The sequence below is a fragment of the Aethina tumida genome, chromosome 7 (genome assembly GCF_024364675.1).
Source record: "Aethina tumida isolate Nest 87 chromosome 7, icAetTumi1.1, whole genome shotgun sequence".
NCBI lineage: Eukaryota > Metazoa > Arthropoda > Insecta > Coleoptera > Nitidulidae > Aethina > Aethina tumida.
In genome coordinates, this window is record NC_065441.1 from 4,994,953 (window position 1) to 5,010,181 (window position 15,229).

The following is a 15,229-nucleotide window of genomic DNA, read 5'->3' on the forward strand; positions in this document are numbered from 1 at the left end:
CTCTTAAAACTTGAAGTGGTTTGATCTAATAATACAAATCAAAACCTGTTAATTATAATTTAAGCGTCAGCAAAGTAATTGGTATATTATCTCGTAAATTCAGTGATTAAATTTCGATTAATTTTACTATAAAAATGTGAAAAATTTAGTGGAAACCTTGAGAACCAGTTTTGTTATAAACATTAGTCAACAATAATTGATTAACTTTTTTAAAAGGTTTAACATTTTTACATATAATTATACAATTATGTTAAAATAAATTAAACAAGACTTTTGTTTTTTTATTTTGGTTAATTTATACATTCACAAATACAATTTGTGTCACCCGAAAACAGTTAGTTTCGGTTAAATGAATCACTATGTATTTAGTGTTAAAAATCTCGTGAATTAACTAACCGGTATTCAAATCAAATATATTCGTTATCTTACAACATATCCCCATTTTTTATTGCGGTTTGATTTAGCGCTGCTTAGAACACAAATTGATCGTATCATTAGTGTTTCGATGTTGAGGTGGTGCGCATTTTTATGTCTCCTCGTACTCGGGGAGACTCACAAGGAGTTTGAGGATCAGGAACAAACATATATTAGCAAGGACTCCAGTTTTTCCAAGGAATCGGACGATGGTTTAGTTCTGGTTCATGTCGTAAGTGAGTTTATGGTTTTGTTTAACAATTAATAAGCTTGAGTTTAGCTCTTTAGACATGGGGAGAGGACGGTTGACCCCACAACACTATTCCCAACGGATCCTTACATCAATGAAACCTATTACCCGTATGGAGTTGGCCAGCTAACTGCTGTAAGATATTGTTACAAATAATTAAACGCCTGATTAAAGTCATAAAAATTTCACAGGAAGGAAAAAGGACGGAGTACCGTCTGGGTAAGGCGTTGAGGAGAAGATACGACAGATTTTTAGGCAGGGTTTATTCCCCTGACCTTTTGGATGCCAGAAGTACCGACGTAAACAGGACGAAAATGTCTTTAGAATTGGTACTTGCCGGATTATTCCCTCCTATTGGTGACCAGATTTTTGAGCCAGGACTTTTTTGGCAACCAATCCCGTATAATGTCGTGCCAAGAAAAGAAGACAAAGTATATTATCAACTACTATTATATATAGTTAATTATTATGCTTATAAATTTTAGGAGTTGTTGGGCATTTTCTGTAAGAACTACTTAAAATTATATAAAGAGTTTACGGAAACACCCAAACTCAGGAAGGAATATGATAAACACAAAGAACTGTTCGAGTACCTTTCAGAGAAAACAGGCTGGACTATTAAACATTACGGTGATGTTTTCTATGTTTACTGGGGATTGAGATCAGAGGTAAGCAACCTTCAAATTCAACTAATGAATGAAAAACGGAATTGTTTAACCACACACTAATCTGTTGTGGTATTTTAGAAAGAGTGGGGTTTTGAACTTCCTGAGTGGACTCGCAGAGTCTTTCCGAAACCTCTTGAGGATCTAGTGATAAGGGAATATTACATCACTTCTGGCACGGCAAGGTTACGACAACTTGCCGCAGGTTTTTTTTAATATTATCAGCCTTTATCATATATAAATTGTGTGTTTTTAGGATATCTCCTAAAGAAAATGTTGTTGGACACGAAAAATAAAATTGAAGGGAAACTGGTACCTCAAACAAGAAAGATATTTTTGTACTCCGCTCATGAGTCCAATATTGCCAACTTTTTGGCTTCCTTGGATGTTTTTCAGCCGCAGATTCCTCCTTATGGGTCTTATATACTTGTTGAAATCCATAAAGTTCGTGGAGAGTATGGTGTCAAAGTAAATACTCATTAAATTACCATTTTTAGTCACTAACTCAGTAAATTGCAGCTTTTCTACGAGGACTACAAGGGAAAAAGACCCAAACCATTGAAAATAAAGTACTGTGAAGAGTTTTGTCGTTTGGAACTCTTTACTTATATCATCCGAGATATCATACCAGAAACAGATGATCTGTGTGGTTGATTATTTGTATTATTTTGTATATTTTTTAAATAAAACGTAAGGAAATAATGCGAATATTTATTTGGTGAAAAAAAATTATTTTAAGATACTATAAATCACATTGTGTATGCCCTTAAAAATAACATTCGAGTAATGGTAGATATATTACAACGGTACTTAATGGTATTGTTCATGGCCATAAGTAGAAAAGTTGACTAAAATTTCCACAATTGCTAATGGAATATAAGGTATCAGGAACGCATTTCAATTTTGCTTTATAGAGTTTACGTTCCTGATTAAAGCTAAGTCTATGTTAACTTACTAAACACTAACAACTTTATACATTTATCTAGAATAAAATTCAGTTATACAATTTATAAATATTTTTTTAATAAATACTACTAGTTGGTGAGCGTCTAAAAAGTAAGAATATCGTTCCAAAGCGTCATTATATAGTAGTTGCGAATGGCTTTAGTCTTCAAAAAAAATGTAACATCATCTCTAAACTATGTAGAAGTTCTTCGAGTCAACATCATTGGCATAATCAAATTTAATTGTCTAGTCTTCTTCATCCTAACCTATTCATCCGCCTATACATTTTTTTTTCTAGATTCGTACTAATTACACAAATTATACGCGACATTTTCAAATAGCATCCACATTCATTTCTACGGGATTGTACGGGACGACACCACCATATCCTCTCTCGTTGGACATCTGCCTTCCTCTCTGTAAGTACCGTACTCACACTTCGGGTATCCGCATTTACCCTGTGATATGCGCCTAAAAATTAAAAATGTTAGCCTGTTTTTCGAATAACTAGCTGGGAAACTAACGTCTTGGTCTCCAGACTGAAACGTTCCTCTCCTCTCTTAAACCTAAGACACACATTGTCATCCGGATCACAGTCACACTCGCATTTCCCCTTCGGCGAGCCTTTGGCTTTGAACCACACGGGGCAGACCCAAGAAATACTGCAACTGCAAAATAATGGTGGTTATTATATTAATATAAACTCTGTGTAACAGCATCGTCTTACTTGATTAACGATTGAGGTACGGGAATATCGATATCATTGGCCGACTTATATTTAATGCCATTGTTGTGTCTGATCAGCGAAAACTCATTTTTCGTCACATCTCTACATTCGCACTCTGTGTCGTTGAAGAACGTCAGTTTCTCCACACCGAAAGTCCTCTCGTGCATCTCTTTAGCCTAAACAGAAACAACCAATTAATAAACATCGTAACATTGTTTATGGTAAAAAATCGGAGATTCCTTAATAATCGCTTGATTCCACAATTGAATGTAATTGTCCGAATTATCGCTCTGAACCGTACCAACTGCTTAATGTGAATCAAATTGTTGAGCGCAGAGTCCGTAATAGTAAAACCAATGATGGATGCGTTACTTGCCACCCACATTGCGCCGAGATGATCTATAACGTCACTCATTGTTGTGCGGAAACTACATGATTTGCATCTTTGAAACGTAGATTATCAACCTACATATTTCGTTCAAACAAAGTTGCGGGGAACAATGAAATCGTGCCGTGGTTTATTTCAGATTTGACGACGGATAACTTAAAACTGTGCACAAAAGTCAACGATATAAGGTGAGAAGTGGAAGAGTTGAAACAACAAGTTATTTTTTGTACTTGTTGTCCTAATGTGAATCATCTCGTCGTCAAAAATTATTAATAATTACATGTTTAATGTTTGTAGATAAAAAGTGGACGCCGCCGGTTTGAGATAAAGTAATTCGTTACACATTTTTCTTAACGTCTGACAAGTAAGGTGTAAACTACACTTAGAAACGGTTAATTAGCTATCAGCCAGTCATAATTACTATAATCTGTCTCCATCAAAATTTTAATGAATTCGTGCGAGCATCGCCAACGATGAGTCAGTTCTTAGATGTTTACAGCCTATTAAACCAGTTATTGGTCGGATTAGGTGCATCCAAAAATTTAGGGGGACCATCTATTTTCATTGATCCACGATTTAATTGGTTTTATGAATGTGACACTCGTAAAATCACACTCCACTGTCATTCAGAGTTCCATCATAACAAATTAACGCACTTAGAGCCTAATATGGCACAAAACACAAAAAATTGATTAGTAATTAATTATAAATTTAATTAAAACACATCCAGTGATGCATTTAATTAATAGTAGTTTCCAATTTATTAGCTAATTTGTCATGTTTTAATGTTGAACTTGCTGCACTGCACGCTTTTAATTGAATGGACGAAATTAATTTGACAAATTTACAATCCCAAATTGGATCCACAGCTGAATAAACACAATTTCTGTATTTGGTCGTTTGGTGAAATTAATTAACGAGTAATCACCACATAATTTAACGTTGCATTATAGTAATTTTATAAAATACTTGAAACGGTCCCTTCGTTGTCACAACCATAAATAATAGAATTTCATAAATTGCCAGCGGTTTTATTTAAGAAAAACGTATAAATTCTCTACAAAGTACCTAATAAAACCAAAGTCAATTATGGTACGTGTTCAAGTAGGTGGTTTACCTGTTGTCGTAAATCTTGTCTTGTATTAATGACGATTGTGCAACTGTAAATATTTTCATAGATATACTATTTAGGCTAAGAAATAAATTATTGTTGACAACAGTAATTAAAGAATAATAATACAAGAAACCTAATTGTAAGTACATAATTAGGTACAAAATATGGGGTTAAAAACTAAAAAAATATTTTAAATAAAGCTTTAACTAAGAAATAAATTACTGGTATATAATTAGGTACAAAAACTGAAGTTAACATATTAAACAGAATAATTTCTTTTGAATAAAGCTTTGCCTAAGAAATAAATTGTTATTGACAACAGGTTTTAAGGAATTAGAGTACAATAAACTTAATTGTTGGCATATAATTGGTTACAAAAAGTGGGGTCAAAATGTATTAAACTGAATATTTTATTTTAAATAAAGCTTTACCTAAGAAATAAATTATTGGCAAATAATTATGAGCAAAAAGTGTGGTTAAAAATTATTAAACTGAATAATTTCTTTTGAATAAAGCTTTGTCTAAGAAATAAATTATTATTGATAATTGTTTTTAAACAATAATAATACAAGAAAGAAACTTAATTATTAGCACATAATTTGGTATAAAAATTGAGGTTAAAAGTATATTAAACTGAATAATTTCTTTTAAATAAAGCTTTGCCTAAGAAATAAATTTTATTGACAATAGTTTTTAAGGTATAGAGTACAATAAATCTAATTGTTGGTATGTAATTAGTTACAAAAAATGTGGTTAAAATATACTAAACTGAATACTTTATTTTAAATAAAGCTTTGCCTAATAAATAAACTATTGACATATAATCAATTGTTGGCACATAATTAGGTACAAAAAGTGGGTTAAAAATATAACTTTTTCTAGGAACTGAATAATTTCTTTTGAATAAAGCTTTTTTTAAGAAATTAATTATTGCTGACAAAAGTTTACAAAGATTGAGTTAAAACATATTTAAACTGAATAATTTCTTTTAAATAAAGCTTTGTCTAAGAAATAAATTATTGTATAAAAAGAGGGATTGAAAATATATTAAACTGAATAATTTCTTTCAAATCAAGCTTTGCCATACCGATGCGAAACCAAGAGTACAAAGTGAACAATCATTTAGAGTCGCTCCAAGAATCTCCGGCGGGAATTCGAGTTGCTGAAAGATTTATTAGTTACACAAGGCACTTCATCAATAAAACGTCCGGCAAAAACTAACTAATCTTCTCCAATAGCTTCGAAGACAATAAAATAATGGCATTTCGATAGAATGCAACGTTAATAAATTACAGGTGCGAGATCGTATTTCATTTATATTTTTTACCAATCAAACGGCATATACATCCAATTGGGTCACTGATTATACGTAATGTGTTTAATCCACGAAATTTCATCGAGTCGTTGAACTTCTATCTAGTCTTGTCATCTTTCATTCTCCCCTGTTTGCGTTGTCCAAGTTGTGCAGTTTGTTTGCATCGAATTTTACGACTTTGTTTGCCTGGAGATTTATTATACAAAAACTATTTCCGCTTTCCCGATAAAAAAATAAGTTTTTGCACAGGGGGAGAAATGAAATTGTGTGCAACCATGTATTTATAGTAGCGCAAAGTGGGGCTAATTTAAACCCGGCCAAAATATTTCACAAACCTATAAATATTTTAACCAGAACAAGAAATAAACAGTCCATGACATAACGACAAAAATAAACAATTACGGAGGAGGAAGAAGATAGCCATTAGTGAAATTAATTTTAGTCACAACTTTATGAGTTCTGACAGTATTATTGTACCACACATAATTGTTTTCATATTCTGGCGTGCAAGACCGCTAAATATACACTTCCTTTCAGCATAAAACTTGCACTTTTAAGATAATCAGGATATTAATGCAGATGATGAAGTTATGACCCATTAGGAAACGATCTTTCGAGTTTATGGTGCTGAAATTAAAGTCGACGGTGATTTATGAGTATGATCGCTATTATTAGATAGTTTTAATGATATTTTGTCGCCTAATGCAAGAGTTAATAATCGTATAACTGAAACAATGAAGTACATAAAGTTTCTATTTCCGATAAAATAGAAATGCATCCACTCCAACCATATCTCAATCATTAAATATGTATACAGTTGCAGGAATATGACGCTCCATTTATATTTCAAGTTGGGTCTTGAAATTGTTCATTTATTATTAACAATTTGACATTCCAGAAGGATTTGTGAAGAAATAATAAGAGAAAATTCAAAAATACAGGTTTATAACTAAAATTGGAATTTCGCTAAATGAATTGGACAAATTTAATGTTATTTTGTCACGTAATACAAAAGTTAATCATAAATTAACTAAAATATTTTTTCATACACCAAGGTTTTATTTCTGATAAAATAAAAATGCATTTATTTTAAGTATTTCTCACACATTAGAGGTGTATACAGTTGCAGGAATGTGACACTTCATTTGTGTTTAAAATTGGATCTCGAAATCGATATTTATTATCAACAATTTGACATTCCAAAGAGATTTATGTAGAAATGACAATCGAGATCCACAAATACAAACGACAAACTATAATTGCCAGAGATTACTGTACAAATTAGTTAATTATAATATTTTGTGACATAATACAAAAAATAATTCTTCATACATCAAATTTTCATTTAAAATAAATAGAAATGCATTTTTTTCAAGCATTAGAGATGTATACAGTTGCAGGAATGTGTCACTCCATTTGTATTTTAAATTTGATCTCGAAATCCATAATTTATTAATAACAATTTTACTTTCCAAAGATATTTATGTAGAAATGACAATCGAGAATCCATAAATACAAACGACAAACTATAATTGTCAGAGATTATTGTACAAATTAGCTTTTTTAAAGGTATTTTGTGATATTATACAAAGTTAATAATCAATTAACTCAAATAATCCTTTACACATTATGTTTTTATTTCTGATAAAATAGAAATGCATTTTCTTCAAGCATTTCTCAAATATTGGAGATCTATACAGTTGCAGGAATGTGACACTCCATTTGTATTTCAGATTGGATCTTGAAATTGATAATTTATTATCAACAATTTAACATTCCAAAGAGATTTATATATGAATGATAAACGGGAATCTACAAATACAAACTACAAACTATAATTGTCTGAGATTGCTGCACAAATAAGCTAATTTTAAAGATTTTTTGTGACTATTACAAAAAATAATTCTTCATATATCAAATTTTTATTTTGTGGTAAAATAGAAATGCATTTTCTTCAAGAATTTCTGAAACATTGGAGATGTATACTGTTCCAAGAATGTGCCACTCCATTTGTATTTGAAATTTGATCTCGAAATCAATAATTTATTATCAACAATTTAACATTCCAAAGATATTTATGTAGAAATGACAATCGGAAATCCACAAATACAAACGACAAACTATAATTGTCAGATATTACTGTACAAATTAGCTAATTTTAAAGGTATTTTGTGACAATACAAAAGTTAATAATCAATTAACTGAAATAATTCTTTACACATTATGTTTTTATTTCTGATAAAGTACAAATGCATTTTCTTCAAATATTTCTCACACATTAGAGATGAATACAGTTGCAGGAATGTGATTCTCCATTTGTATTTGAAATTTGATCTCGAAATCCATAATTTATTATCAACAATTTGACATACTAAAGATATTTATGTAGAAATGATAATATGGAATCCATAAATACAAGCGACAAACTATAATTGTCAGAGATAACTGTACAAATTAGCTAATTTTAAAGGTATTTTGTGACAAAAATAATTCTTCATACATCAAATTTTTATTTCTGGTAAAATAGAAAAGCATTTTCTTCAAGCATTTCTCAAACATTAGAGATGTATACAGTTGCAGGGATGAGTGAACTGAGTCCAGTGTAATCATTTATAATTGAAAATTTGACATTCCAAACAGATTTATTCAGAAATGATAATCGTGACCCCAAAAATAGACGCGGAAAACTAAAATTGTCGGAGATCATTGGACGAAAACCTCATTTACAGGACAGTAGCAGTTGCAATCTAACAGATTTCAATCTATTTATCTTTGCCCGCGTGACGACACAATATATGCGTTTGGCTAAAAGCACCAGTCAGTTATTCCAAGTGAAACATGAGTAATTCGACAAATTGGCTCGAAAATACTTACGAAAAAATACAACTGGACAGGCTCCCGTTTCTTGGAGACGCATTTGAGGTAGCTGTGCCTGCAGCATCCAGTGTCGCTGGTGCATCGATGCAAAATCGTGCAGTGGGGCCGATAAATTTTGGTAGCGTTCGGATATTCGTTTTGCACGTAGACGATCCTCGGTTTGGGAATCTTGCAGGCTTCCTCGTAGTACATCCTGTTTCGGTGGTTCTGCGCCTTCTCCTGGTTGGTCATTTCTGCGAAAAGAAGACAACGTTAACCGTTGGAAGCAATGGATGGGGCGAGTACCATAAAACTCTTTCAGAAACAGGATGGCACATTTTATTTGTTTGTGCACATGTCAGCAATTACTCGAATTGATTTTTGCGAATTATTCACCAACAATAATCAAAGGAGCGATGAAAGACAAATTACACGTTGTGTTCGCAACAAGGAAATCTTTAATTAGATATCCCGAGGATAAACCTCGCTCTTGATCTTTGGACGTCAGTCATCGGATACTTAGCGTCTTGGGAAAATTGTTTTCTACGGGCTTAATTGTACAACAAAGGCGGAATTTGCGCATTTACATGTTATAAAAAATATGTCATTTTTGATCCACTGTTTACATACAAGCATTTCCACTTCTTAGAAGCGTTTTATCTGCCACAAATGTAAATTAAAATGGATAATTATGTGCATTATTTAGTTTTTCTAGTCACATCAATACATAATTACTGACACTTGACATAAATATACTTATACAATTAGGTGCCACCTTGTATCGTTGCTTATTATTGTCAATCGAGTAAGAACTTTTAGTTAAAGACGGCATAAATATTATCACAATTGTGGCACGTAACAAAAACAATGTCGTATTGTTGTTGCATTTTATTAAAACGTACGTAATTGAATTTAATGTTGCGCATGTTAGACACCAAGGACATATTAAAAATTCCGAAGAAAGTTCACTACTTCTTATTAGGTCATTCGTATTATTAACAAGTCGCATTAAAATGGCGAGACTCACCTTCAAGTCGGGTCTTCTCGAATCGTTCCCTCGTCCCGTACGAGTTAAATTTTTGTAACGTGAATTGGGAGACGGGTCTCACGTACGGTTTTTCCGTGGCTTCTTCATCTTGGTACTCCTCATCTAAATCGTTATTGTCGCCAATCCTTAACCTGTTGCGCTTCTTTTGTGGGGTGTGAGAGACGGGTCTCGAAACGGTTTTCTCCGGTTCTTCGTAATCCAAGTCGTCGTTGTTGGAGAAGATTTCCTCCACCGTTTCGATGTCGTCATCCTGCATGTCGTCGTCGTCTTCCTGAAAGAACGACGTGAATTACATATTTAAGTAATTGGACGACACATATTTAACGATTAATGGTCACCCTCATGTCAATTTAAATTAATCCCGGCAAATCCGTTTAATTCCCATTTGAATGACGCCAAGTGGGTGACGATAAAAGGATTTAAATCCCATGTGTTTGGAATTGAACGTTTTATTTAGCTAAGTGACATTTTCAGACAACAAACATGTGTTTGTGTTAACAAACTGTTAGAACAAATAAAATTATGGGCTATTATTTTCTATGTAAACATAAAACTGAATGTCTCTGCTAAATGATTTATTTCATAATTATGCAAGTGTGTTTTAGAAAATGTTGCCGCAACTAATCGGTTTACCATCGATAAGATATGAAATAAATAAATTACACAAACGTTGCTGCTTTTATTCTCACATATTTTATCTGGTGACTCCACCTGTTTATTTTGCACTGTTACCTCATGTTTTGCATTTTTGTTGTCATTTAAAAGTATTAGTAACTTATTCTGAAAATATATTAATATACCTAGTTTTCTTAAATATTGAACAAAATAGTTTTAAATATGTGTTAAACATTTATTACAACAATGCAGTGTATAATTAATAATATATTTTAAAAAATTACTTTATCAAATAATTTTTTTATTCCAATGTTTAATTCTGGTAATGTTTGGGTCAGAAAAGGATAAAAGATGTGTTGAAATATTGTTTATAATAATGCAGTGTATATTGAGTAATATATTGTGAAAAATCAGTGAATAAACATTTATTTTAATGTTTTATTCTCATAAATTTTATGAGGTGGCTCCACCTCATTATTTTGAACTAATTACCTCTTGTTTTACATTTTCATTGTCATTTGAAACTGGTATAACATTTTTTGAAAATGTAATCTTAGTGTTTTCTAATAATAATAGTAAGAGTATTTTATAAAATTTCTAAAGAGATGTTTGGAACAGAAAAGGATAAAAATTGTGTTAAAATATTGTTTATAATAATGCAGTGTGTATTGAAGAATATATTGTAAAAAATCACTGAATAAACATCTTTATTTTAATGTTTTGTTCTCAAATATTTTATGGAGTGACTCCTCCTCATTATTTTGCACAAATTACCTCTTGTTTTACATTTTCGTTGTCATTTGAAACTAGTATAACATTTTCTGAAAATATAATATTAGTGATTTCTATTAATAATAGTAAGAGTATTTTATAATTTATAAGATTTCTAAAGAGATGTTTGGTACAGAAAGGTTAAAAAATGTGTTAAAATATTGTTTATAATAATGCAGTGTGTATTGAATAGTATATTGTTAAAAATCACTGAATAAACATCTTTATTTTAATGTTTTGTTCTCAAATATTTTATGAGGTGACTCCTCCTCATTATTTTGCACTAATTACCTCTTGTTTTACATTTTCATTGTCATTTGAAACTAGTATAACATTTTCTGAAAATATAATCTTAGTGTTTTCTAATAATAATAGTAAGAGTATTTTATAAAATTTCTAAAGAGGTGTTCGGTACAGAAAAGGTTAAAAGATGTGTTAAAATATTGTTTATAATAATGCAGTGTGTATTGAATAATATATTGTGAGAAATCACTGAATAAACATCTTTATTTTAATGTTTTATTCTCATATATTTTATGAGGTGATTCCGCCTCATTATTTTGCACTAATTACCTCTTGTTTTACATTTTCATTGTCATTTGAAACTAGTATAACATTTTCTGAAAATATAATCTTAGTGTTTTCTAATAATAATAGTAAGAGTATTTTATAAAATTTCTAAAGAGGTGTTCGGTACAGAAAAGGTTAAAAGATGTGTTAAAATATTATTTATAATAATGCAGTGTGTATTGAATAATATATTGTGAGAAATCACTGAATAAACATCTTTATTTTAATGTTTTATTCTCATATATTTTATGAGGTGATTCCGCCTCATTATTTTGCACTAATTACCGCTTGTTTTACATTGTCATTGTCATTTGAAACTAGTATAACTTTTTCTGAAAATATAATTTTAGTGTTTTCTAATAATAATAGTAAGAGTATTTTATAAGATTTCTAAAAATAACGTTTGGAACAGAAAAGGTTAAAAAATGTGTTATATAATAATGTAGTGTGTATTGAATAATATATTGTGAAAAATCACTGAATAAACATCTTTATTTTAATGTTTTATTCTCATATATTTTATGAGGTGATTCCGCCTCATTATTTTGCACTAATCACCTCTTGTTTTACATTTTCATTGTCATTTGAAACTAGTATAACTTTTTCTGAAAATATAATATATATATAGTTTTCTAATAATAATAATAGTAAGAGTATTTTATAATATTTCTAAAGAGATGTTTGGTACAGAAAAGGTTAAAAAATGTGTCAAAACATTGTTTACAATAATGCAGTATGTATTAAATAATATATTGTGAAAAATCACTGAATAAACATTTTTATTTTAAAGTTTTATTCCCACATATTTTATGAGTTGACTCCGCTTCATTATTTTGCACTAATTACTTTCTGTATTACATTTTTTCGTATATTACAAAACATAATTTTTTTTTATTTTATACAAATGTTGCTATTTGATACAAAAAAGAGTTTTAAAAATGTATCAACCCACTGCTCAGAGTGAAATGTTGTATACAATTTTACGACATTTTTATGTCAAAAATAAAATTAGGTTTGTAACACGAACCCACAAAATGTGGTAGTGAATGAATATCTAATCGAAAACATTAGTTTACACAAATCGACATATCAAATAAACCGCAGTCCGATTATCTGGCCAAAACACTGTCCAACTGCCAATATTTTGATTCATTATCTGTGGCGGCGAGTTGAAACAAAATTCGGACAATCCATTAATAAATAAATTCACGTCCTGACAAATTACATAACACGTTCTAAATTTAGTCGGATTTTACAACATTTTCGGACTGTTTTACATCTGTGATATATGGAACATGGGATTTACGTTTTAACTGCTGTTTTGACGCCGATCACTCGTCGTCTTGTCCGTGACAAATAAATTGTTTAAATTTAAGATTGAGATGAAAAAATGGACGGGTTCACGTTACATGTGGTGAAAATTGAATGTCTGACTTTGGAGAACCGGTCGCCGATGTGAATGGATGTTATTTGTGTGTTTGAAGATTGTTCATTAATTTTCAACACTTTATTATTGCATGAATCGACTGCGAACTGTTCGACCGTTTTGATTGATGAATGAAAACTGCTGAGAGCATAATTATATAAGATTGTTTTGCAATCAATGTTTCAGGTGTACATTAACCCATCCCATCTAATGTCTTTATAATTTTTATTTATTTTGTCCGAGTACAATTTGTGAAATTGTAATGAAGTAAAACATTTTATAATATATGTCACAATTTTGAACGTAATTATTATCCATATTAACTTCGTTCAAAATTATACTGTAATCAACTCCTGCAATTTTGTAGTATTCAATTAGTCGGCCCATTAAAATCTCAATTAACAACGCTAATCCCACAACTCCCCATTTTATCCACTATCAATTTATAATAATTAAAAAATCGTGCGACAGATAAGCGTTATGGGGGTCATAAACCCTCATGGATGCGAGTGGGAAAATTGAAATAACACCAAATAATACATTAACATAAAATTTATTTACGACGACAGTTGTTTACACATAGTCTCGATCATTTTCGTGTTGTTGATTTTCCACGCGGAATAATTGGATTTACGAGCAGCACAAATGGCATTCCTGCTTCGCAGGAATTCGCATTTCGAAAAATTTCTTTGAACGATAATTATTTTGATGTTAGGTTTGAAAATTCAATCGTGTTTTTGTTTTATCGTTAGATTTATGTGTTGTGAACTTTCTTTTTGTTTTATCGTTGTGGTGGTGATAGGATAATCTTTTTACAAGACAATTTTTAACAACGAAATTAATACGGCTTTTATCTGTCTTTTAATAAGTCGAGACTAATGGAACATGACGGCTTTAAAGGTAATCTAATATTTTTTGGAGTGAGTTTATCGGCGATCGAACAGTTTAAGAGACATTTTTGGGTCATTAGGTATTTTATAGATGGTGTATGAGATAACTTTAAGTAGGTGCGTACATCACAATTTTTCTTTTAGGGAGCAAATAGTTTAAATAATTGGTTAGAGATAAAAGTTTGAATCAATTTGAGGTTAAAATACATTGAATTGACCTAGATTTTATTATAAATAGAAAATGGTTAATTAAAAAAAAACGTTTAAAACATTACTTACTTTTTTGTACAAAATGTCTCGAAAAACACTTAAATTTTCGTCCTAAAATATTATATAAAAATTGTTTAATAGGTGGAAAAATTTTATGTTTAAAATATTTTTAATCTGGGTAAAAATTTATATAGAAAATTTCTAAAACAAAAAGATTAGAAAACGATAAATATTTTTTCAAATAATAAAATTTAAAATGAAAATTTTATGAATATCAATTGCTTAATTTATGAGATAAGTGTTTAAAACATTATTTTTTAATAGACAAAATTTTGTATGAAAATTTTATAAAAAAAAATATTAAAAAAATATAAATATTAAAAAATTTGATACGAAAATATTGTTTAAAATATTATTTTTTATTTCACACAATTTTTTTGTATAATATTTCTAAAAATATATATAAAAAAGTATAAATATTCGTTTTCTACATATAATAAAATTTGAAATAAAATTTTGTTAAATTATTTTATACGTAATTGCTTAATTTATGGAAAAAAATGTTTATTTTTAATTACCAACAATATTTTATACAGACATTTTCTAAGAAATATTAAAAAATGATAAATATTTTAAAATTTACTTCGAAAATATTGTTAAAAAATTTTATTTAAATTGTTTAATTTATGGAAAAATTATTTATAACATTTTTTAATTTAAACAAATTTTTATATAGAATATTTCTAAAAATATATAAAAGAACGATAAATATTAGTTTTCTACATATTTTAAAAATTGGAAATGAAAATGTTAAATTATTTTATATGTAATTGCTTAATTTATGAAAACAGATGTTTAAAACATAATACAATATAAATTGTTTAATTTGTGGAAAAGCTGTTTAAAATATTACTTTTTAATTTAATCAAATTTTTATATGGAATATTTCTAAAAATATATATATAAGAACGATAAATATTTGTTTTCTACATATAATAAATTTTTAAATGAAAATTTTATTAAAA

At 29.6% G+C, this 15,229-nt stretch overlaps 2 protein-coding genes across 2 annotated transcripts in view; one reads left to right on the forward strand and one right to left on the reverse strand.

The window, feature by feature from the left end:
- Positions 1–505: 505 nt before the first annotated feature.
- LOC109598975 (venom acid phosphatase Acph-1-like) lies at positions 506–2,025 on the forward strand. The gene is made up of 6 exons (XM_049969909.1): positions 506–650; positions 839–1,095; positions 1,150–1,332; positions 1,411–1,534; positions 1,586–1,797; positions 1,849–2,025. Exons 1-6 carry the CDS (start codon positions 506–508, stop codon positions 1,981–1,983), a joined length of 1,056 nt encoding a protein of 351 aa, XP_049825866.1. The 3' UTR covers positions 1,984–2,025.
- A 1-nt stretch (position 2,026) lies between these two features.
- LOC109598986 (MATH and LRR domain-containing protein PFE0570w) overlaps positions 2,027–15,229 on the reverse strand; it is a 56,231-nt gene continuing 43,028 nt past the window's right edge. The window contains exons 3-7 of the mRNA XM_020014897.2: positions 9,702–9,993; positions 8,693–8,928; positions 3,002–3,177; positions 2,799–2,942; positions 2,027–2,745 (exon numbers count right to left, since the gene is read on the reverse strand). Coding sequence (XP_019870456.1) covers positions 2,631–2,745; positions 2,799–2,942; positions 3,002–3,177; positions 8,693–8,928; positions 9,702–9,993 — 963 coding nt within the window. The 3' untranslated portion in view covers positions 2,027–2,630. The remainder of the gene's footprint in view (positions 2,746–2,798; positions 2,943–3,001; positions 3,178–8,692; positions 8,929–9,701; positions 9,994–15,229) is intronic.